General features: G+C 36.1%; 1 protein-coding gene across 2 annotated transcripts in view; it reads right to left on the bottom strand.

The window, feature by feature from the left end:
- PTH2R (parathyroid hormone 2 receptor) overlaps positions 1-26,581 on the bottom strand; it is an 89,966-nt gene that overhangs the window by 39,749 nt on the left and 23,636 nt on the right. Inside the window, exons 2-6 of one of the 2 annotated variants that reach the window (XM_046019731.1) lie at positions 22,214-22,316; positions 14,655-14,765; positions 14,420-14,541; positions 4,040-4,137; positions 670-859 (exon numbers count right to left, since the gene is read on the bottom strand). In XM_046019731.1, the coding sequence (XP_045875687.1) occupies positions 670-859; positions 4,040-4,137; positions 14,420-14,541; positions 14,655-14,765; positions 22,214-22,316 (624 nt within the window). Of the gene's footprint in view, positions 1-669; positions 860-4,039; positions 4,138-14,419; positions 14,542-14,654; positions 14,766-22,213; positions 22,317-26,581 lie in introns of those variants that run through there. The other variant, XM_046019732.1, reaches the window with a different exon arrangement.

The following is a 26,581-nucleotide window of genomic DNA, read 5'->3' as shown; positions in this document are numbered from 1 at the left end:
CACTCCCACTTCTATTCTATTGGATAAAACAAGTCACAAAAACCAGCCCAGAATCAGAATCAGCAGAGACTACAAAGTTACCGGGCAAAAGCCAAAGCCAGAGAAAGGGCATTAATTCATACCATCAAGACATATAATCTATTACACTTAATTCCCAGATATAGTGCATCAGTGATTTTAATTAACTGAATTATTGAGTGATTCTATTTACTAAGTAATACCAGGACATTTCAGAGCAGAATCAAGTACCCCGGAATCTTACATTGGAACAAGCGTGAATCTACAATAAAGTAAATGTCATGAGCTTTTAAATAACACACTTCTGGTTTTGCAAGTGGGCTTTTTACTTCTGAACATGGCAAGCCATGACAGCTAATATGAGCCATACATCAAATGCACTCCGATCATGTGATTTTTGAAGTTTCCATTCCAGAATATTCTTACAGAAAGAGCTCAAGACTTTTAATAGTCTAGGATGATGAGTAATTAAGTGTAAAGCTTAAGGACAGAATTGAGGTAGTAAATATCATTATATAAATTGGTCATCTATCTTGGTTAATTCAGAGATTACATAAACCAAAACAAGTTAATATTTAGTGGACTGTAAAATTTCACTTGTCTATAATGTTACAGGAATCAGTAATGAAAGAAAGTGGTGAAAACACTTACATATTGTGATTTGTCCACAGAAGGCATTTCTGTGGAACTTTGTAGGTCATCCTGCATCAACAGGGACTGCAGCTCCTTGACTCCTATGTGAGCATGGACCACTTTGTCCTTGACAAAGATGCTTACAGCTCTCAGCATGAAAGACACAAACAAGTGCATGTGGATATAGTTCCTTGTGCAATGTAATCGTCTATGGAAAGAAAATGTCCAGTATTTAGATTTGGATGAAATTAGACATAGGGAAATAAAATACATAAACAAGTCCATACTCTCCTCCAAAAAAGAAGAAAATACAGTAAGCCTGAACAAAGACAGAAACCCATTACTATCTATTTCCAATTGAAACAACTGGGATCAAAAACTAAATGTAACTTTTTGAAAAATAATTTCAAATTTAACCTGATCTACTACTATGTTTATCTTGATTTTGCACAGTTAACTATTATGCTATATTATACTAAAGCATTATACTAAAATATATATTACAGTAATAAATGACTAATGGAGAATCATTTTGAAAAGGGATAAACATTAAAAATGGAGCTTTCAGGGATGCCTGGGTAACTCAGTTAAGTGTCTACCTACTGCTCAGGTCATGATCCCAGGGTCCTAGGATGGAGTCCTACATTGGACTCACTGCCCAGTGGGGAGTCTGCCCTCTCCCCCTGCTTATGCATTCTCAATCTCTCTCTCTCCCTCACTCTCTCTCAAATAAATAAATAAAATCTTTTTAAAAAATGGAGCTTTCACATTTTCAACACATACTCTACAAGAAAAACTAAAATATTTTGATAACATTACACAACTTTATGTCCTAGTAATGTTAAAGAGTAAACAAGCTTACTTTAACACAAAAGCTTTAACAAAAAGTTTTGCGTTTATAAAAGAATCTTAGACACAAGTTAAGCCATAACATACACAGAAGAAGATACAGTATTACTAATTTCCTGTACAAAAACTAACTCCTAAAGAGATCTTTTCTTAAGTTTAATACGAAAATACACTAAGAAAGGGTTGTAGAATCTAGCCCAGCTCTACCATTGCTTGACTGCAAGACAATACAACTTTCCTGTACAAAGATCACGCTATTACTACTTCTCTTCCAGAAAGGACAAAGTACACAAGTATAAGTAAGTAAGAAAAAAATTTTAATCCAATAATATATTTTTACATTTCATAATATAGTAGGGATAGGCCAACTGAGAATGAGCTAAATTTAGATATTTCAGAAATATCTTGTTTGTATGTTAGGGAAACGCATGCATGTCCATTGTACCCAGAGAGTCCTCCTCATTGGCCGATTCCTTTTGGGGTGTGTGTTCACAAGTGAGCAGGATTTGACCAGATAGGTTGTCAAGTATATGTGGAAATTATTGACCACAAATAGTGCTATCACAGTATACAAATGGGTATTGATTTTTAGAAGACTCAACACTATTTACTATCCTAATAAAAAAGAATTTTGTTGTGTGAAACAGAAGAGTTTCTCAAATTTTTGTGTAACATTATGCTATATAGTTTAGTAATTATATAAAAGTATTATATAGAAAGAATTTGTTAAATAGAGTGATAAATTACTATGTAAATTGAAAATTACTACTTGGTGATTTGTATCCTCCTGAAATTTTATGTAGAAATTTTTTTCTCATAAATATTCATCTATTATTCTGAAAAACAAGATCTACATTTAGTATAATGGAATGAACTCTGGATAGGAATTAGAAGATGAGGTTCTGTTTCCAGCTGTACTACCTATGACCTTGTGAACTTGGACACTGAACTTTAGGTTCTTAGGTCTGTAAAATGGGATAATACTGCCCAGCCAATTTCATGAAACAATTTTGAGGAACCCCACCATATTTCCACAAATCTGTGTTCCTCTTCTACTTTAAAAACTTCATTAGCTCCCTATTCTCTACCCTTACAAGATAAAATTCAAAGCCTTTGACAAAGACCTGCAAAACACAGTGCCGCAAAATCTAATTTCTTTCTAGTCATTCCTATATGGCCACTCCACCCTATGCTCCAAATGTTGCATTCTCATGGGATTCTTCAATGTTCCCAGAGTCTACCCTGCTCCTTTCTGCCTCTGAGTTTTGCACATTTTGTTCCCATCATCTGGAATATACTAAATTCCTTCTCATCATTGAAATATCAGTTCACATGTCAATGTGTTCTAGGAAGTCTCCCTCTCTTATCTAGTCAGTTTTCGCCTCTTTGGTCATCTATCCTCATTCTTTTTCCCCATGCATAATTTAACACTACAGTCTTAAAATTTTATTGCCTTAATTACTATAGCTCAAGACCTTCCATTTCTATCCAATCCTCAATCCACTGCCCCTGGTCAGGCCACCATCTTCCTTTCCTGAGTTACTCTAACAGCCTCTTCCAAATGGGCTTCCTATCATGCTTTCCACCAACTCATACTCCACCTCACAAGTGACTTTTCATGTCACGCTTCTGCTTAAAATCTTTCAGTGGCTCCTCGTCACTCTTAGGGTAAGTTCAGATTTCTTCCTATAATCCACAGTCTCACTGCTCATCACTCATCTGCACCAAAACTCTGAATTCTCAAATATTCCATGCTTTGATTTAAACTTGGGTTTGGAATTCTGTCCCCTGGTATTCTCTTTTGGTTACATCTTATTTATAGTCATGCATCTTTTGAAATTTCACTTCATCCCCTTACTCTGCCTTCCCAATTACCATACACCACCTGAATCATACCATTTCTCACACTGTATACTAATTGTTTTCTTAGCTATGTGTATCACAAACCAGCTGCAAGCATCATGAGTACACATTTCCCATACATGTTGTGCGCTGCTTTATCTCCATATTGATGCTCAAAATTTTGTGCTGATTTATACCAAATTGAATTGAATTGGGCAAAAGTTTCAGTGGATAAAAAATAAACCATAACAGAAGCAATAAATATGACTTCTTTAGATATAATATCAGATCATTTGGGAGATTATTTAAAATGAATTTCTGTCCAATCACACCAAAATCATTTGGGAAAAATGAAGTCTTTGCATCATGAATGAAAATTTTTGCAGCTCATTCTGCTCTACCCAGCAACACTTTGCAGACAAATACACTGTAGTGCAGATCTATAGGCTTAATGGTTTCATAATGCTTTGATGTTTTTAAAGATTTTTCTTTTAGTTTTTAAACAACAACAATAAAAACCCTGAATTTCCTCATGAAAAATAAATTTTCGAAGCCAAATAATATTATAACACTAGACTGAATTCAAAAACTTGTGCTTAGAAAAGTATCTGGGCCAGAAACTGTGAGACCTCACGTCTTCTATGCATAGGACACAGAACCTGTCCCTTCATGGAGAAAGGGATTGGGAATCACTCACCTGAAGTAACCAATGATGAGAATAGCCACAGCCAAGGAACCGAAGGAGACAGAATATCCAATTGTGTACATGACATAGAGGCGTTCAAAGAATTCTTGCTGAAGGGGAACAGATTTAATTAGAAAAATAACTTTTAACAAGTAGATATGAATAAACTTAAAAATCATGCTTCTTCCTGTTTAGACAGGTGTTAGCACATTTATATAACACGGATTATTAATCTAGCCTTTCTTTCATTTCCTATGTTCAAGCAAGAGATTTTGTTTGTTTGTTTGCTTGTTTGTTTGTTTGTTTTTCTAATATTTTATTTATTTGAGAGAGTGAGAGAGAGAGGGCATGAGCAGGGGGGAGGACACAGGAAGTAGCAGGCTCCCCACTCAGCAGGGAGCCCCCAACACAGGGCTCCATCCCAGGACCCCGAGATCGTAACGTTGAACTGAAGGCAGAGGCTTAACCAAATGAGCCACCCAGGCACCCCTCAAATCAGAGTTAAAGATGTAATAATAATAACATGTGGCATTTCTTGTTTTAGTGAGGTCAAATCAAATGTTGCAATATGTACTTAGTGAATTTTTGTGCTATCTATTTTAGTTATTTGGAATTATATATCTAATGTGATAGTTGAAGTAAACAAAACATGTTACAGGGCTATTCTAAGAGGAAACTAGTAAAAAAACTTTCATTTTTGGAATACTATTTCTAGCTTTCCTGAAGCTTTTTACTGAGCTGTAATTTACATGAAATAAAATGTACAGATATTAAGTGGGCACTTTAATGGGCTTTGATAAGCCACGTTTGCAGCCAAAAAACTACCCACCATTCGCTTCCAGGTAACTACTGTTCCAATTTCTGTCAACACAAATTGGCATCAACTGTTCATGTACTTCATGTACTTTTTGACTATTCTTAGCCTTCTTAGAATTAGATAACATATACTTAATATAGACTCTTTTTGTCAATATACTGTGCACAAAAGTTTACATATGTGATAAAATGACAGAACTATAACACACAAATGGCACCATGTCAGATTTCTTCCTCTGATATTTTAGTATAATTATTTTAGGATGTAACCCTTGGAGAATACCAGGTGAAGGATAAATGGGACTTTTTTTACTATCTTTTCCAATCTTGTGAATTTATAATTATTTTTAAAAATTACAAAGGAATGGACCATTGATTCATGCAACAATATTGGTGAATATCAAAAATAGATGAAGTCTTAAAATTGTACTGCCTTAATTACTATACCTCAAGATGTCCCATTTCTATCCAGTCCTCAAGCCATTGCCCTTGGCCAGGCCACCATCTTCCTGTCCTGAGTTACTCTAACAGCCTCTTCAAATGGGCTTCCTATCATGCTCCCCACCAACTCACACTCCACCTCACCAGTGACCTTTCATGTCACTCTTCTGCTTAAAATCCTTCAATGGCTCCTCATCACTCTTAGGGTGAAGTTCAGATTTCTTTATATAACCCACAGGTCTCAAAACATTCTCCATTCACCATTGTACACTTGAAGACCTTGAAGACCTGCCTTGTGCTGTCCTTTAAAGTCACCCATAGACCCCTCTTCCCCAGCTTCCTTGACACCTAGCAACCATTAATCTATTTTCTACCTCTATAATTTTGTCAATTCATAAATGTTATAGAAATGGAATCCTACAGTATGTAACCTTTTGAGATTGACTTTTTCCACTCACAATAATGACCTCAAGATCTATTCAAGCTGTTGTATAGGTCAAGTTTGTTCCTTTATAATGCTAATATTATTGCATTGTATGTATGTAACCTAGGTATATCAGTATATATAAAATGTTTCAAACTTTGTAGACAGCATACATTTGAATCATATTTTTTAATCGATTCTTTCAATCTCTGTTAGATCATTTTTTAAATATAATATTGATATGTTAAGGCTAAGTCCATCAGTTTATTTTTTTATTTTCTGTTATTCTATTTTTCATTTCTCTGTTTTATTTTTCCTGCCACCCTGTGGGTTACTTGAATATTTTGCAGAATTCTATTTTGATGTCCCTTTTCATACACTTTTGGTGGTTGTTCTAGGTATTACATTGTACAGCTTAATGTGGAGACTTTGATTACTGAATGCTTACCTTTCTTCTTTTCTAATTAAGCTATAATTAAGCATATAATTAAGTAATAATGTAATTTAAAAAATAATAAGCTATAAATCTCCTAAAGTCTGCTTTTGTAGTTTCTCCCACTTTTTTGATATATTCAGCTTTCATAAGTATTCAGTTCAAAATTTGCCATGGGTCACACACATATTTTCCAACAATTTGTGAATTGTCCACATATTTATTTTAATTGATTTTCAATTAATTCTTTTGTAGTCAGAAAATACACTCTGTATGATTTTAATCTTGAGATTTATTGACACTTCTTTACGGTCCAGCATATGTCCAATCTTGAAGAAACTTTGATGTGTAATTTCAAAGAATGTGAATTTTTTTGTGAGATTTATTGACACTTCTTTACGGTCCAGCATATGTCCAATCTTGAAGAAACTTTGATGTGTAATTTCAAAGAATGTGAATTTTTTTGTGTTTGGTGATTGTATTCTATAAATGGCATTTTCATCAAATTATGTGAAAGATATCTTATGGATGTTTTTGTCTAATTGTCTTACCAATTACTGAGAGAATGGTATTTTTATCAATTCCAATATGGTGGGACCTGACCATGTCTCCATTTTGCTTTGACAATTTTTGCTTTATGCAATATGAAGTCCCTAAAAGCATGCATATTTAGGATCATTATTTCTTGCTGGTAAATGGATTCTTTTACCATTCTGATATGTCCCTCCACCTCAGTAATACTCTGCCTTGAAGTCCACTTAGCCATACCAACCTTTCTTATGCTGAGGGTATGCACTGCATTAAATCATACACCCTTTTAATTTTGACGCATCTATTATCTTCATATTTATCTGTATTTTTATAGAGTACATTTCTTGCAGACATTATATACCTAAGTCATACATTTTTTTACCCATTCTATCTTAAGTGATTGCTAAGTTCATTTACACTGAGCACCATCATTGCTATGGTTGGGTAAAATAACACATTGGTACTGGCATTCTAGATGTCCTATCTTTGTTCCTCTGTACCTACTTCCTTACCTTCTATTTGGGAGGTGGTGTCAATCAAGTATTTCTTAATATTTCACTTGTGTTATTTTTTAGCAATTATGCATCCTGAACTTATCAGAGCCTCCATTTAAGTAATATTGAACTATTTCACAAATGACTTAAAACATTTACAAATGTATACTGTTTTTCTCCCTAGCCTTTGCCCTTTTAGATTTTGTCTACATAGTGCTTGCTTTGGCAGCACATATAATAAATTTTGCCTATGTAATTTATAACCTATATGAGACTATTATGATTGCTTTAAGCAGTCTGTAGACTTTTAAATGAATTATAGATAAAGATATAAAGAAAGATATAAGTATACTAATAAATAAGGATAAGAATATAGTTTTGTGTACTGTTTTAGTCTGTCATTTTTATCCATATGTATATGTACATATACCCATTCTGGTCCTCTTCATTCCTTCCTACCAATCTATGTTCTCATCTGGCATATTTCTCTTTGACCTAGAGAACTTTCTTGAGAATTTCCTATACTAAAGGTACAATGAAGATGAATCCTCTCATATATTTTCTGTCTGAAAAGTATCATTATTTTACCTTTATCTTTTTGCATATTATCCCCTTAAGGATGTCATCCCATTATATTCCAGCCTCCTTTAGGCATCTTTTTTATTACCGTTCCCAATGTGCCCTTATAGTGTGCCTTTAAGTTTTCTTTTTACTGTGTTTATAGCAGTTTAACTATGATGTATCTAAGTATGATTTTATTTTAATTTATCGTGCCTTGCATTTGCTAAATTTCTGAAATGTATGGGTTGATTTATTTCATCCATTTAGAAAATTCTTGGCCATTGTCTCCTCAAATATTTATTTTGTCCAATTCTCTCTAGTTACCTCTAATTTCACATTGTTATACAATTATATGTTGTCTCACAAGTCTCAGATGCTTCCAATTTTAATTTATTTTTTTCTCCCGATGCTTCAGTTGGAAAATTTCTATTGACTTCTCTTAAAAGGCATTAATCTTTTATCATGCTGTATCAGTATGCTGTTGAGCAAATCAAATGAATTCTTCATTTTTGGATTGAATATTTCAATTTTAGAATTTCCATTTTGGTTTTGTTTTGTTTTGGGTGTTTGTTGGTTTTTTTTTGAAGTTTTTATTTCTTTGATTTTTCCCATCTATTTTACAGCCTCACACCAAATCATCTAACATATTTAAAACAGTTATTATTAAGTACTTATCTGCAAATTCTAACATCTGGATCATCTGGGGTTTTCTGCTCTTATTTTTACTCCAGATTTTGGGGCCCTGCCTTGTAATTTTGTATCACACTCCAAGCCCTGTAAGTAAAAGAATAATAGAGACTTAAGTATTTGATGTCAACTGCCTGAAAAGGCAGGCCTCTTCCTCCATCAGGCTTCTTGGGTAGGGAAGCCGGATTACTCTGTTGTTAACTAAGTTGAGCTTTGTTGTTTTTGTTTTATGGTTTTTGTGATCCTTTTATCCTGGTTTAGGTTTTGAGACCAGAATCAAGACTCTTTCAGCGGACCTCGAGATCTTAGCGCTAGCGGCCTCTAGTGGCCATTTTATGGATTTTAGTTCACCGGACATTTTCCAAGCCACAGAACTTTTGGTGCTCTTTGAACCATCGTCAGATTTTTGAGTTGCTAGGGATTTTACTTTGCTCTCCTGCCCTTCCCTGGCATGCAGTCTATAGCAATCATGCTGCATGTGTCTTCTGTCCCATGCCTTTGGCTAACTGCTGAATTTCACTGTGAGTACTTTGCAACTCTCCCAGAATTTCTCTTACCCTACCTGGGCTGTCCCCAGCCTTTGGCACATGGCCTCCACTCCCACGGGTTAAAAACTGGCTGGTGGGTGATAGTGCACTGTGAATGGGCTCACTTCTTGAGATTCTAAGCCCGTATGCCAATGCTTGTCTATTAAAAGTTGGTTTAAGGGGCACTTAGGTGGCAATTGGTTAAGTGGCAGACTGTTGGTTTCAGCTGAGGTCATGATCCCAGGGTCTTGGGATCCAGGCCCATGTCCAGGCCCAAGTCCATCACTGAGTCTGGCTCAGCAGTCTGTTTCAGGATTCTCTCTCTCCTTCTGCGCCCACCCCAAGCTCACTTGTTTTCTCTCTCTCTTCTTCTAAGATAAATAAGTCTTTAAAAAAAAAAAAAAAAAAAAAAAAAACCTGTTGGTTTAAGAGCCTGGCTCTTTTCTTTCCATCTCTTTCTATGACCAGGTTGTTCCTCTTCTGCTATAGACCCAGGGATAGATAGCAGTCATGGGTATCTTCTCTTATAGGAAGGGCTTGCCCACTTCTAGAAATGGGATCATTTAGACTTCTTGGCATCTTCAGCTCACTGATGAATTATTACAAATTACTGATTTTGCATCTTACTTAATCTGTTCTTACTGTCACAACTTCTAGCATCCTAATTGAAAGCAAAAGATTTTGCCTTTGTTCCTTTTTTAAAAAATGTTTACTACATATTATTATCAGTTAATAAAATACTAAAATATTTTATAGAAAATATTTGGGAATGCCTGGGTAACTCAATCAGTTAAACGTCAGTCTATTGGTTTCACCTCAGGTCTTGATTTCAGGGTCATGAGTTCAAGCCCCACGTTGGGTTCCATGCTGGGTGTGGGGGATTACTTAGAAAGGAAAGAAGGAAGGAAGGAAGGAGGGAAGGAAGGAAGGAAAAAAAAGAATATATTTGGATAATGTGTGAAACACAAAAGAGGGGGGAAACTCCCAAATTCCTACCAGCCAAAAAGAAACACTTCATGTATTTCTTTTTATTCTATCCCTATGCAGAATTTTCTGTTGTTTTGAGCATCTACATTCCCAATTTATATATAACTTTATTACCTGTATTTTTTTCTGTTAACTGTGTAACAAAGGAAATTTCTAAGGCCACAAACTCTTTACAAAAAACATTTATGTGAGTTTATTTAAACTTCTCTGGAAGGTTCTTCACTGGAAACTTAAATTCTTCAGAATATTCACTACAAAAATTAATAGTTCAATGAACATTTTGTCCACTCAATTCCTCACACTCCAAATCCTTATACTTGACTCTTAGAAGTAACTTCATAAGATCAAAAGATATGACCGCTTTGAAGTAGTTTTAATACAAATGGCTAAGTTGTTTTCCAGAAGTTCATTTAACCTTTAAACATGAGATGGATTATATGGTAATTTCTGTAGTATGCTGTTGTTTTAAATATAATTCTCTAATGAATTTAATAAACCTATAGCCTATCAGAAGAGTTCTTTCCTGAATCCATCAAAATCCTTGAGGAGAACGCAGGCAGCAACCTCTTCGACCTCAGCCGCAGCAACATCTTCCTAGGAACATTGGCAAAGGCAAGGGAAGCAAGGGCAAAAATTAACTATTGGGATTTCATCAAGATCAAAAACTTTTGCACAGCAAAGGAAACAGTTAACAAAACCAAAAGACGACTGACAGAATGGGAGAAGATATTTGCAAACGACACATCAGATAAAGGGCTAGTGTCCAAAATCTATAAGGAACTTAGCAAACTCAACACCCAAAGAACAAACAATCCAATCAAGAAATGGGCAGAGGACATGAACAGACATTTCTGCAAAGAAGACATCCAGATGACCAACAGACACATGAAAAAGTGCTCCACGTCACTCGGCATCAGGGAAATACAAATCAAAACCACAATGAGATATCACCTCACACCAGTCAGAATGGCTAAAATTAACAAGTCAGGAAATGACAGATGCTGGCAAGGATGTGGAGAAAGGGAACCCTCCTACACCGTTGGTGGGAATGCAAGCTGGTGCAACCACTCTGGAAAACAGCATGGAGGTTCCTCAAAATGTTGAAAATAGAACTACCCTATGACCCAGCAATTGCACTACTGGGTATTTACCCTAAAGATACAAACGTTGTGATCTGAAGGGGCACGTGTACCTGAATGTTTATAGCAGCAATGTCTACAATAGCCAAACTATGGAAAGAACCTAGATGTCCACCAACAGATGAATGGATAAAGAAGAAGTGGTATATATACACAAAGGAATACTATGCAGCCATCAAAAGAAATGAAATCTTGCCATTTGCGACGACGTGGATGGAACTAGAGGGTATCATGCTTAGTGAAATAAGTCAATCGGAGAAAGACAACTATCATATGATCTCCCTGATATGAGGACGTGGATATGCAACATGGGAGGTTGGGGGATAGGAGAAGAATAAATGAAACAAGATGGGATTGGAAGGGAGACAAACCATAAGTGACTCTTAATCTCACAAAACAAACTGGGGATTGCTGAGGGGAGGTGGGGTTGGGAGAGGGGGAGGGGGTTATGGACATAGGGGAGGGTATGTGCTATCGTGAGTGCTGTGAAGTGTGTAAACCTGGCGATTCACAGACCTGTACCCCTGGGGATAAAAATACATTATATGTTTATAAAAAAAAAAGAAAAAGAAAGGATGAATACCCAACTTTTGTAGCAACGTGGACGGGACTGGAAGTGATTATGCTGAGTGAAGTAATTCAAGCAGAGAGAGTCAAGTATCATTTGGTTTCACTTATTTGTGGAGCATAACAAATGACATGGAGGACATTGGGAGATGGAGAGGAGAAGGAAGTTGAGGAAAATTGGAAGGGGGGGCGAACCATGGGAGACTATGGACTCTGAAAAAGAACCTGAGGGTTTCGAAGGGATGGGGGTGGGAGGTTAGGGGAACCAGGTGGTGGGTAATAGGAAGGGCACGTATTGCATGGAGCACTGGGTGTTGTGCAAAAACAATGAATACTGTTACGCTGAAAAAATAAAGAAAGAAGAGTTCTTTCCCATCTTTTTACTAAAAGTAACTGTCTCTTAAAAGAAATTATCCAACTCAACACCTAAAGAACAAATAATCCAATCAAGAAATAGACAGAATACATGAATAGACATTTCTCCAAAGACCTCCAAATGGCCAACAGACACATGAAAAGTCCTCAACATCACTTGACAAAGGGAAATACAAATCAAAAAGACAACGAGATACCACACCAGTCAAAATGACTAAAATTAACAAGTCAGGAAATGACAGATGCTGATGAGGGTGTAGAAAAGGTAAGCCCTCCTACACTGTTGGTAGGAATGTAAGCTGGTGCAGCCATTCTGGAAAACAGTATGGAGGCTCCTCAAAAAGTTGAAAATAGAGCTACCCTATTACCTAGCAATTGCACTACTAGGTATTTACCCAAAAGATACAAATGTAGTGATCTGAAGGGGCACGTGTACCCCAATGTTTATAGCAGCAATGTCCGCAATAGCCAAACTATGGAAGAGCCCAGATGTCCACTGACAGATGAATGGATAAAGGAGAAGTATACACACACACACACACACACACACACACACATACACACACACACACACACACACACACGAATATTACTCAGCCATCAAAAAGGATGAAACCTTGACATTTGCAGTGACATAGATGGTATTAGAAGGTATTATGCTAAGTAAAATAAGTCTGTCAGAGAAAGACAATTATATGATCTCACTGATATGTGGAATTTAAGAAACAAGGCAGAGGATCATATAGGAAGAGAGGAAAAAATGAATCAAGATGAAACCAGAGAGGGAGACAAACCATAAGAGACTCTTAATCCTAGGAAACAAATTGAGGGTTGCTGGAGGGGGGAGAGGTGGGGGATGGTATCACTGGTTGTGAACACTGGGAAGGGTAAGTGTTGTAACAAGCACTGTGTATTATATAAGACTGATGAATCACAGACCTGTAACCCCTCAAACAAATAATACATTCCAAGTCATTTTAAAAAATAATAAAATATGAAAGCTAATAAATAAATAAAAGTAATTGCCTCGTTTTGTCAAGCCAGCAATAAGGAAATTATTTTAGGAAGAAGACAATAGATGTTTAAAAAATCTTAGTCATATTTCCCTCCAATAAAGATGTTTATTCTCAATGCACACTATTTTTTTTTAATTTCTTGTTCCTTCTATAAAACTCTCATTACTGGGCACCTGGGTGGCTCAGTGACTGAAGCATCTGCCTTTGGCTCAGGTCATGATCCTGGAGTCCTGGGACTGAGGCCAACACTGGGAGGTGGGGATTCCCTGCTCAGCAGGGAATCTGTTCCTCCCTCTGCCCCTCCCTCTGCTCTTGCTCTCTCTCTCTCTCTCTCTCTCAAATAAATAAATTTTAAAAATATTTTTTTAAAAAAGGAAGTCCTGACTATTAGTGTAAAATCAAAGAAATCTTCAAATCACTGCTTCCCCTACTATTCTCCCTATTCCCTACCCCCAGCAAAAAAAAAAAAAAAAAAAAAATCAAGCATAAAGAAAAATGTCTAATGCTGGTACAGTTTATGTATGATAGACTGTTCTCAGGGTTCCCATAAAAGCCATTTATACATCCATGTATCATATTAACTCCTAACATCATATGCATATACCATCATGCATTTTACTCACAATGTCTGAGTGATAGGAATTTAAGCATGACTTAAAGCACCACGTATCACTTAAAAGTGACTATCTAGAGTTTCCAACGTTTACATATGATTGTTACATTGCAAATAACACTGATCAGATATTTGGAGATCAGGATTCAGCTGTAGATCCTGTCATCAGTGAGCTGAGTCACTCTAACCCCTAATCTCTGGTTCTGAGTTTACTCATGTGTAAAATTACGGTGTCATCTGGAAGACCTATGGGATGCCACTTGCTTCTCCTTAATTCTACAACTCTAATCTTTCATATACTAATGATATCACCTACTGGCCAATCTTACAAAATGACAAATACATCTTTAAAATACAAATCTCCTTTAGGAATACAGAGTGAAATGAGATGTAGCCATTCATAGGTAACAAAAAAGAAATCATAAATCATGTTGCTGACTACCTATTTTGATTTTTAAGTAAAATATAATGCAAAATAGCATAACATAATATAATGTAAATATAATGTACTATAACATAATACACACAAACACATATTTATAAGTATATATGCATGCATCTTAGCCAGATAACTCTAACTTAAAGAAAATACCAGAATGTTTCAGGTCCTATACCATTCCTTAACCAGATAGCTAAAAAGATTCCAATCTTGCTTTTTATCTTTTAGAACATTTGTGTCCTGGAATAAAGGGGTTTTTATATATAATAGATGGAAATCAAGAAATGCATAAAAATATTACATTTTCCCTGTGGGGTTCACAAATACAAAAATTATCATTACCTTTCCTATGCTGATATCTGGCTGCATAAAGCGAAGGCAGTCTGAATAATTAGCCCATGTTTTATTTAAACTGTACATAAAATCCCACGTTCCATTGGGGTTACAGTGCCGAAAAGCAACTCCTGTAAAGACATGAAGGAAAACATTGAGATTGCTCAATGCTCTTGGCTTTCACTAGGAAAAAAAAAAATATATCTTCCTATTCCAAATTAATCATTTCAGAAAAATTCAATACCTTTATGATTGAAGTCATAAATATAAGGAGGGCATGGGACAGCCAATATTTTCCCCACTGTTCCTCTGGGCCAACAAATGAGTCCATCCCATTCTGGGAAACAATTTCCCTCTAATAAAAAAAATTAAAAAGCAAATAAAGAAAAATGCAATTGGAACCAGACAGTAAGTACACTCAAAATACAAAATTTCAGGTCTCTACCTGCAGCAAAATATGAAACAAATTGGCAGTTGTGGAAACTAGAATGGGGTAAATAAGATGCAAATGTCCTAATCTTTATCCACCTTGCCTCGTTAAAGGTCCATTAATAGGAACATTTGATTTGCAGAAATTAAAAATATTTTAGTGATTCCACTCTATATGAATTATAGCAATTAATATATGAGAAACATTGGAATTCACTGTGAACAACCATAGTAAAATTCTATCACAGTTCTAGCTACATTTTTTACCCTAGATTTTAAAAAATTGCTGTTAAAAAATATATGTGAAACAGATTGAGCTTCCCAGGTAAGCTTCAAGATTTGAGTTTGCCTTTTTACCAATAATTCTTTTTTTTTTTCACCAATAATTCTAGTAATTTGTTTGAGCCTAACACTCCTCTCAAAATTCTCACAAGCTCTACTCTCCTTAAGAATCAAGTATAGGGGCGCCTGGCTGGCTCAGTGGATTAAGCCGCTGCCTTCAGCTCAGGTCATGATCTCAGGGTCCTGGGATCGAGCCCCGCATCGGGCTCTCTGCTCAGAGGGGACCTTGCTTCCCCTCTCTCTCTGCCTGACTCTCTGTCTACTTTGATCGCTGTCTGTCAAATAAATAAATAAAATCTTTAAAAAAAAAAAGAATCAAGTATAAAGATTTGGAGTGGGAGATACTGAACGGACAAAATGCATCCAGAACCCTAGTACTTCTCAAAACCTCCATTGCTATATCCATGGTCAAAACTCGTCAAACCGTGATATTCACACAGAAAAATCTAGAATTTGGAAATTTCAACTTTGTCTCTTTTCAGTTCTATAACTGAACTGATATTATAATGTAATCATAACACAGAGTAACCAAACATTTGTGAAGTTGAACCGGGATGAATAATATTTTAGGTTTTGCTTTTAACTACTTGAATCATTTTATAAGTAGGTATTTGCATTTACATTCTGTTTTCTTTCATGGACATGAGGAAAATTTTTATTACAAAAATTTTTTCAGGGGAGACTGAGTGGCTCAGTCATTAAGGGTCTGCCTTCAGCTCAGGTCTTGATCCCAGTCTGGGATCGAGCCCTGCATTGGGCTCCCTGCCAGGCAGTAAGCCTGCTTCTCCCTCTCCCACTCCCCCTGCTTATGTTCCTGCTCTTACTGTGTCTCTGTGTCAAAATTTTTTTCATAAATAAAGCAAAATATTGTGTATACACACACACACACACACACACACACACACATACACCCCTCACCTAGAATTGATACTTGCTAATATTTTTATCATATTTATTACATCTATTTTTGCTGTGGTGTTTTAAAGTAAATTGCAGACAGCGTAACGAATCACTCTTAAATATTTTGATACCTATCTCTCAACTTTAAGGGAATTTCAAAGTGGAAATTTCTTAAATTAGCTAATGAATTCAAAATGCTGTTCTAGTTTTTTACACATAAATTGAAGAAATTTTTCACTGAAAGGTAAATCTGGTCTTCCTGTTTCCATTCTTGCTCTTCTTTCATTCATTCACACAATAAGCCAGAATCTTCCAAAGGCTTCGCATCTCACTCCCAGCAAAAGCCAAGTCTACAGGGGCGCCTGGGTGGCTCAGTGGTTTAAGCTGCTGCCTTCAGCTCAGGTCATGATCTCGGGGTCCTGGGATCGAGTCCCGCGTCGGGCTCTCTGCTTGGCGGGGAGCCTGCTTCCTCCTCTCTCTCTCTCTCTCTCTCTCTCTGCCTGCCTCTCTCCCTACTTGTGATCTCTATCTGTCAAATAAATAAATAAAATCTTTAAAAAAAAAAAAAAAAAAAAAAAAAAAAAAGCCAAGTCTACAAAATCTGAAAGCCCTTCAAGATCCTCTTTCCCTGTACTTATCTCCCTGACCTTGGTGCTACTAAGGTCCTCCTAGCTCTCCCTTCACTTCAGTCCATTCACCAGATGGCCTTAAGTTTTATTCCCATTCACCCTACAAACTTATATTCACAGGTCGCTTCTAAGTAAACTTTCTCCATTTACAGTTACCTTCAAAACTTGCCTTATCCCCTTTCCTTCTATACTTTTTACCTGAGCTCTCATCACCTTCCAATAGTAACTGTTATTTTATTTTGGTTTCTTAAACTGCAGGAACCCTGAAGATGGAGAATTTTGTCTGTTTTGTACCCAACCCTAGGCAGGTACTTAACAAATATTCAGTCAGAGTCAACACTGTGTGTTCTTCAGGACTGTTCTCCATTAGTTGCATATTGAACTTCCAAGAAGAGAGCATATCCTCCATTTTAAAAAGAGATTACTTTTAATGTGTGTTTATTCATGTTTCTATTGCTACCATAACAAACTACCACAAACGTAATGACTTCAAATAATCCAAGCTTATTATCTCACTATTTCTTTAAGTCATAAATCCAGTGAGTTCAGCTAGGACTGAGTTCCCCATTTCCTTGAGGGTGATCAACTTCTAGAAACGACTTATATTCCTTGGTTTATGACTCCTTTCCTCCATCTTCAAAGTCAGCAAGGCAAGCTGACACTTCTCGTCATGTCTCTCTTCCACTCTACTTTCCCCTCCTGATTCATCCACCACACACACCACATTGGACCCATCTAGATAATCCAGGATAATCTCCCTAGTTTAAGTAAGGCCCATAACTATAATCCCAGCTGCAATGTCCTTGCACCATTTAACATAGCATATACACAGGCATAACACCAGGTATTGGGGTATGGACATCTTTGGGGACCCTTATTCTGCTACCATTATAGCTCCCTCAATTTTTTAGTTACCAATTACACTACAGTAGCTGAGTGATTTTCTTCTAGCTGATGTTCATGATGTCGAGTTGTTTGTTCAGTTTTGAATAGTCATGCAAACCCTGATCTGTATAGAAAAGAATTCAGCATAAAACTGAAATTAATTTCTTATTGTCCTCCATATCACATGGAAACAAATAACCTGATTTACTTTGGGGATTGCTGAAGCAATAAGAAAAAGGAAACGTCTTCCCTCACCCACACTGTTCTTATAGAAGAGAGCATTTTCTTGGAAACAGCCTCACTTTGCCCACACAATAAAAGCCTGTGCTTTACATAACACAAGCAACCCAGGAACCCATTATACTGGCTCTTGCTTCTGGAGCACGGCTTCCCCAGCTTCTTTCCGCCATTATCTGTGTTTTGTTTTTCTTTCTTGTTCAAACAGAGTGCAATAAATCAACCTCTTCCACCAACTTTACCCTAGACATTCTTCTGTACCTTGCTACCATTCCATATGGCTTCCATATGACATTCACTTTGTCTTTAACAAGACATACATCCTCATTGACCTGTACTGTTCAATCTTTTACCAAAGATCTATTGTACAATCTACCAAAATTGGACCTGGACACACATTCTTGAGTTCCAAAAACTAGCTGTCCCTCTAAAATGTATGCTGCAGGGGTGCCTGGCTGACTCAGTCAGTTGGCACCCAACTCTTGATCTTGGCTCAGGTCATAACCTCAGGTTGTGAAATCAAGCCCAGCATAGGGCTCTGCACTGAGCACAGAGCCAGCTTGGGAATCTCTCTCTCTCTCTTCCTCTGTCCCTCCCCACTACTTGCATTCTCTTTCTCTCTCTAAAACAGATACATAGATACATAAAATGTATGCTGCAATATCCTGATACTTTCTAGCAAGAGTTAGTTAACATGATGGAATAAGGTCTTCATACAAGTTTAAGACCCAATGACCATTTATTTTATAATTATGTAGTTTTAAACTACTATGGAGATAAATCTGCTGATATTTTCCTCATGCTCTAAAGGGGACATTTTTCTAGTTCCCTACAAGATACCCTACACACATACACACACACTCCCCAAAATTCAGAAAACCAATATTCCTCAAAAATAACGTTTGTAGATTGTGTTCGTCTCTCTGGTGGCTCTTTGACAAACAGTATAATAAATATCCACAAACGTTGAAAGAATTGAGGAAGCCATGGCCTCACACAGCTAATACAGAGATCTTAATTAACATCTACTCTTTGATCATCATTTCACATCCTATGTGAGTAAATACTTTCACTAGTTACCAAGAAACTAATTAATTGCCTGATGATTCACCAATCTCTCTTTATAAATTAATGCCATTAATTATATTCCCTGTCATCTTTTGTGTATGCCAGGACAAACTACTTATTAGTGATGCTTGTCAAACCATGATCTTTATACAGAACAGTCTAAAATTTGGAAACTCCAGCTTTGTCTCTTTTCAGTTCTATAGTTACCCATAATACAGTGTAACCATACATTTGTGAAGTCAAACTGGGATCAACAATATTTTGTGTTTTGTTTTTAACTACTTGAATCATTTGATAGCTAGGCATTTGCATTTATACTTCCTCCACTTTCATAGACATGAGGAAAAATGGTATTTTCTTTTTATTACAATTTTTTTCATAAAAAAAGAATATTTTAATATACAGCACCTGGAATTGACACTTGATAATATTTTGCCATATTTATTTCATCTAATTTATTTTATGAAGACACAAAGGGTCCTATATTTATCTAATTAGTGTTCCAGATGGAAAAACTAGGAAAATGGGAGAGAACAAAGTTTCAAAGACAAAATAGCAAATCATTCCCACGAACCACTGAAAGACATAGATCCTCAGACTTCAGAAATTAAATGAATCCATACCTAGATACAGAATAAAACTGCAGAACATCCAATACAAAGAAAAGCTCTTAAAAGGAGCCAGAAAGAAAAAACTAATCATCAACAAAGACTGAAAACTGATTTGTCATCAATAACAACAGAAGCTAGAGTAAAAATGAAATAATATTCAGGTGCTAAAAATAAATAATTCTCAACCAAGAATCATACATCCAGAAAAAGTATCTTTGACAATTGAGACTGAAATAAACGCCTTTTCAGACAAACACTGAGAGCATTCACTGCAAGCAAGTTCACAAAAAGACATATTTCATCTTGCAAAAAAATTATAATATGTAATTAAGATAAAACTATATGACTTTATTAATATAAAATTATATGACAATAGCATATAATTTCAAAGTAATTAAAGTATTTCAAATTGCTTATATTATTCAAGAGGAAGAAGTTATAAATTTTAAATGTTCTTAAATTAAGTATTTGGAGATTAGAATGAAGGAGATCAAACCAGATATTTCATTATAGGGCATTGCTTTTTCTTTTCTTTTTTTAAGAGCGGGAGAGGTAGGGGGAGGGGCAGAGGGTAAGGGAGAGAAAGAATTTTGAGCAGGCTCCACATCCAGTGCAGAGCTGATTCTCACAACCCTGAGATCATGAACTAAGCTGAAATCAAAAGTCTGAGGTTTAACTAATGGAGCTACCTAAACATCCCCAGGGCATAGCTTTTATTTATTTTTTATTTTTTATTTTAATTCAATTTAACTAACATATACTGTATTATTAGTTTCAGGGGTAAAATTCAGTGACTCATCAGTTGCATATAACACCCAGTGATTATTACATCAAGTACCCTCTTTAATGTCCATCATCCAATTACCTCATCCCTACAATGACCTCCCCTCGAGCAACCCTCAGTTTTTTTCCTGGAGTTAAGGGTCCCTTATAGTTTGCCTCTCCCATAGATTTCATCTTATTTTATTTTTCCTTCCCTTCCCCTATGTTCATCTGTTTTGTTTCTTAAATTCCACATATGAGCAAAATCATATGGTATCTGTCTTTCTCTGACTTACTTCTCTTAGTATAATATTTTCTGGTTCCATCCATGTCACTGCAAACAGCAAGATTTCATTCTTTTTGATGGCTGCATAATATTTCATTATAGAAATATATACACACATCTTCCTTATCCATTCATCTGTCCATGAAAATTTGGGCTCTTCCCATAGTTTGACTATTGTGGACACTGTTGCCATAAACACTGGGCTGCAGGTGCCCCTTTGGATCGCTACGTTTGTATCCTTTGGATAAAGACCTAGTAGCGCAATTGCTGGGCCATAGGGTATCTCTATTTTTAACATCTATTTTTAACATCTCCATACTGTTTTCCAGAGTGGTTGTATCAGATTGCATTCCCACCAGCAGTGAAGGGGGTTCCCCTTTCTCCACATTCTCACCAACATCTGTTGTTTCCTGACTTGTGAATTTTAGTACAGCATAGCTTTAGAGACATCTGCTGCATTCAGATTGTTGAGAATTTAGGGAAGCTCAGTAAATAGCACCTCCCTTTAAAAAAAAATTCCTAAATTATACTCAACTACCAAGGCAAGGCATTTTCTCATATAAAACATTATAATTTACCTATTACTCCAAAGATGCCAATAAATAATTTTTCTCAATGGTCCCAGTAAGAACTATGAGTCAACACCAGGCCCTGAAGAGGACAAGCCACAGGCTCCTGTGCAGTTGTAATAGCAGAGTAACCCCAAGAGCACCTAAGCCACCACAAGCTCATTTGTAGTATTGTTTTGCTTTTCTAGTTCCCCACTTGAATATGGAACGAGTTGAGAAATTACACAGAGAGTCAGGCATATGGAAATTAAATAACCATTTTATTAAATTAATTTAAAATTAGTTAATTAATTAATTAATAATAATTAAAATAATTTATAATATTATAATAAAAATAAATAATAATAAATAAAATAATAGATTATAATAAATAAATTAATTAATTTAATTAAATAACCATTTTAAATAACCGAGAAAAAATGTTTTGAGAACAGGGCCTAGGTACATACAAAAGGGCCTGCTTATTTATTCTTCTAATATTTATATATACTACCAAATGCAAGTAAGACACACAAGAACAGACACTGTCCCTCCACGCTTACTACCTGGTTGAGGGCCAAAAGGATGCATGCTATCTGCAAGCAAAGAGATCCCAAAAAGAGGCCTGAGAAAGAGACTAATGTGCACGTGCCCAGGTGTTACTCTGAAACTCTAAAGTCAGGCAAGTCATTCTGTCCATAGGGAGGGAAGAGCTTGTGGTTAAAGAAATGAAAAGAGGGCACCTGGGTGGCTCAGTGGGTTAAAGTCTCTGCCTTCAGCTCAGGTCATGATCCCAGAGTCCTGGGATCGAGCCCCGCATCGGGCTCTCTGCTTGGCAGGGAGCCTGTTTCCTCCTCTCTCTCTCTGCCTGTCTCTCTGCCTACTTGTGATCTCTATGAAATAAATAAATAAACTCTTTTAAAAAATAAAAAATAAAATAATTTTTTAAAAAGAAATGAAAAGAGCATGGTTCTGCTACATGATCCTTCACATGGAAACATAGAATGAGTGATGAGGAATACCCAACTACTACTTAAAAGGGGAATTTGAGTCTTTTTGAGGACTGGGGTCAGGACACAAGAAGACATGATTTTTAGCACCTTTACCTCCTTCTTGAAGCTGAGCTGTGATGTTGAGCTCACATTGTACTTTAGCTTTCAGCACAAGGACAATCTGCTCCTCTATCGTAATAGTGCCATCAGAATCCAGCTGTGGAAATGAAAAATATACAAACAGAAAAACATTCCTATTACCTCTTTTTTAAACCATGATATAATATTTCATTATCTACCTTCTAATACTGTTGAAAATTAAAGTTTTGATATCCAGCTATCTGGAATAGTCTTTTATCTGAGTCAAACTTTCTACGAGGTATCTTTCAATTCCCACCCTGGAACATGCACCTCACATACAAGTGAATAATGAATTCTAATTGAATGAGTTCATCTAGGTTTGGCTTTAACACCAGCGGCAATGGAGAGGAAATTCTATTTTGGTAAAACTTTCATTTCAATAAAATATATTTTATCTTAACTATGACAAAACATTCACAAGTGTTTGTTCAAAGTATGGTGCTTGGACAGCCTGAATCTGATGCACATATAAAGTGTAGATCCTTAAGTTAAGATCAGATTCGGTGAATCAGAATTTATTTCTGGAGGTGGCAACTGGTAATCCCCTTGTTTCACAGGAACCCTTTATGGTTCTGGCACTAACTTTAATGAGTTTGAAAGCCAGCATATGTGAAGGTACAAGATAATGGTAAAGATCATTATATTAGTTAAGCTTCAATCAGAGAAGCAGAACTATTAAGAGAGTAAGATAAATTACACAGAAATACAGGTAGAGATAGAGATAGAAAAAGTACTTGTTACAGGGATTTGACAATTTGACTAAAGTATTGTGGAAGTTAGTTAAACATCTCCAGAGGCGTTTTTTTGTTTTGTTTTGTTTTGTTTTTTGTTTTGTTTTGTTTTGTTTTGGTCTGATGCAGGAGCTAGAAATCTGCAGGTCAGGAAATCAAAAAGAGAAGATAAATGTAAAGGGAGGGAAAATAAAAACAAACTGGAACCATGAGCATGAGCTAGATACCATAAGGACACACATGTGAATTCTTGGTGCCTCCAACCTTCATGTTGCTGGTGTCCTGTAGAAGCTGGCATTCTTTATCATGGACCTAAACACACTTAGCCCAAGAATCAGAGAAGTTAAAGGAGGACCCAGGAAAAGATGAAACAGCTGCAGACCTGGCTACTGTCCCTCCCCAGTGATATGAGCCCAAATATAAGCAACAACGTGCGTGAGATATGAAAGTACCTGCCTTGACCATCTGAGTGTAAAAAGACAAAATGGCTGCTCCTTCACTTCTGCCTGCCAGTGCTCATGAAAAAATGTCTTGTGTGTCACCCTAACCAGAAACATAAAAGGAATGGGAATTCTGGGGTATACATTTTAACATAGCCAAACTGACGTATTACAAAGTCATCAAAATCCACCTCTGCCGACTTGGCACCCATACACATCTCTCCAAACCACAATGAACTTCTAGAAAACTCAATAACAAAGTCATGCTTCATCTAATATTGTACAATCCACTTGGTACAAAGCGTGATTCCAAAAGAACAAAATTTTAAGTAGAAAAAGTCTGTATTCATCATCTCTAGCTATGTAACAAATTTACCCAAAACTCTTTGGCTTAAAACAACAAGCATTGATTATCTCACAATTGAGAGAGGCTTAGCTGGGTGGTTCTGGGCTCAGTCTCGTAAGAGATTTCGGTTCAGACTTCAGCTATAGATGTTGTCACGCAGACTTGACTGGGACTAGAGAATCCACTTCCAAGATGGTGCCCTCACACAGCTATTGGCAGAGGACTTCAGTTCCTCAGTGGCTGATGAGAAGAAATGTTAGTAACTCACCACACAGTTCTATTCTATGGGTGCCTGAGTGTCTTTACAACATGACAACTGGCTTCCCACAGATGAGTGATTCCAGAGAGAAAGCAAGGGGAAACCCACTATGTCTTTTATGATCTAAACTCAGATGTCACTCATGGTCATTCCCATCATATTCCATTAGCTAAAAGCAAGCCACCAAGTCTCACTTAAGAGGAGAGGAATTAATCTCTATCTTTTAAAGAGAGATATCAAAAAATTTATAAATATATCTTTAAACAACCACAAATTTCTATAGGTGGTCCACAGAAAGAGAATACTGAGTATTATGGGTTTTGTAGTTTTATTAATAATCATAGGGTCCAGGGGAACCTGGGGGGCTCAGTTGGTTAAACGTCTGCCTTCAGCCCAGGTCATGATCCCAGGGTCCTGAGATCCAGCCCCATGTTGGGCTCCCTGCTCAGCGGGGAGTCTGCTTCTCCTTCTCCCTCTTCCTCTGCCCCTCTCCTGCTCATGTTCACTGTCTCTCTCTCAAATAAATAAATAAAATCTTTAAAATAATAATTATTAATAATGATGATGATGATAGAGTCCAAAGCTTTGCATTTCTGTCTTTCTGTAGGCGACTTAGAAATTCTTAAATCAAATGAGAAGATAAAACTCATCAATTTACCTAAGTAACCAACTCCCAATAATACAACCTTTTGCAAACCCCAAATCTTTAATTTCAGGCTGCAAATACTTATTCTCTAGAACCATTCATTAAGGAACATGGGAAAACAACCCTTTTTATGTTTTGCAATAAGACATTATGGATTAAACAATAGAAATAGAAAGATGTTTATATTACTAGCCATAAAAACCCAGAGATTATGACAATTATGATTTTAAATAACATAAAATGACAACCTGGCAGGTTAACTTCAAATGGAGAATATGGGAAAAATATCTGTCGTAAGAACTAGTTTCAGAATAAAAAGTCTTATTCCTGAAAATTATGAGTTTATTTCCCAACATATTTATAATACAAAGAGCAGTTCAGTGAATAGTCTGGTATATAGTTTTAGAGACTCCCGAATAATATTCATAGTTCAGTGCTTACATTTATTTATGAAAGGAGACAATAAACAAAAACTAATTTTTTGGATTGGAATACACACCATAATTTAGTCATCAGGCAAACACAATGCAGATCCTGACTTAAAAGTAACTACACTAAGAATGAGCTATAAAAAGCTTACTTATCCAGAAGGGAGAATGAAATGTGGGCCTGATGAACCATCTGGGTAAGCATGGTAGTGAAACTGACTTCTTCTCATTCATTATCCAGAAACAGCCAAGCACCATTCATTTTTTGTTTTGTTCTGTTTTCTGACTGGTTTTTTCTTTGTTTGTTTTTTCAGTTCAATAGCTATTTTATTTTATTTCAATTCTAGAAAACACTGGGTAAGCTGTGACCAAGTTTCAGAACTCTAAATTTGATTCAGAGAACTGTGACTTCGGTTATCAAACATGAACACAGGAAATCATCCCTTGCTCATTTTCACTTGAATAAATACATTTTTTATTTTCTTTTGTGCAGATTTAGCCTTTTTATCAGGATAACCTTTTCAGAAACATAAGCATCATATATACTATAGCTTCTACAGACAGTTTGCTCTACACAACGTGGCCAGTTTAACCAGGAGCAAATTTGATTAGAATGTGCTAATTCATGATTTCTAAATTGCTCTTCACTCATCACGTGAGAATATGGAAAATGTTTAACATCTTTTATATTGCTTTCTCTTCCTCCTTAGTTACAAGTGTTCTTCACCATAGAGGAACAGTAAAATCATAGTGTACTTAAAACAGAAGAGGAGTTTTCATGGTCAATGTCTGTTACTCCAAAGACAACAACAACAGCATCCAAAATAAAATGGCACATTTTGCTAAAAGAAACAAACATTTTTTCTGGGTAAGTGATCATTTACAATACAATTTGAAATAAAATACTGTATTTTACTGAAAGTACTTAAAGTTATTGTTATAGGTATTGATTAATTAAAGTCAGAACATGCAAATTCTTATAATTTCAATATTCACATTTATTCCATTTTTAAGTAAACATGAACCCATAAATTAGATGTTCTTAAAAAGAAGCATTCTGGAACTTCCACTTCTGCATGATGGAGTAAGTGTATTTTTCTCTACTTCTCCCAGAGTGTACAACTAAAAACTCTGGACAATATATATAAAATGAACATGAGATGATTCTGAAAGGCAAAGAACAGAAAGCAGACCAGCTAGGGACCTCAGATCTCAAAGAACAACACAGTGGTAAATTCTCTCAGTTTTCTTTTTGCCTTATGTATTTGGGACCTGGAGTTGAGAAGCCAGCAACAACAGACACTGACTCAAAAAAAAAAAAAAAAAAAAGCCTCAAGAAAGCCACACTCTCCTCAGCAAGGAAGGAGAGGAACAGCCTGACTAGACAGAAAACTTTTACATAATAACAGCTCGACCTAAGCCAAACACCACACAAAAAACACTGCAGTTCTAACCCAACTGACACCAGCAAAGGCCAAGTGGAGATCCACC

Source organism: Meles meles, chromosome 9, assembly GCF_922984935.1.
Source record: "Meles meles chromosome 9, mMelMel3.1 paternal haplotype, whole genome shotgun sequence".
NCBI lineage: Eukaryota > Metazoa > Chordata > Mammalia > Carnivora > Mustelidae > Meles > Meles meles.
The sequence above is the reverse complement of the archived record's forward strand: the minus strand, read 5'-3'. Positions and strand labels throughout refer to the sequence as shown.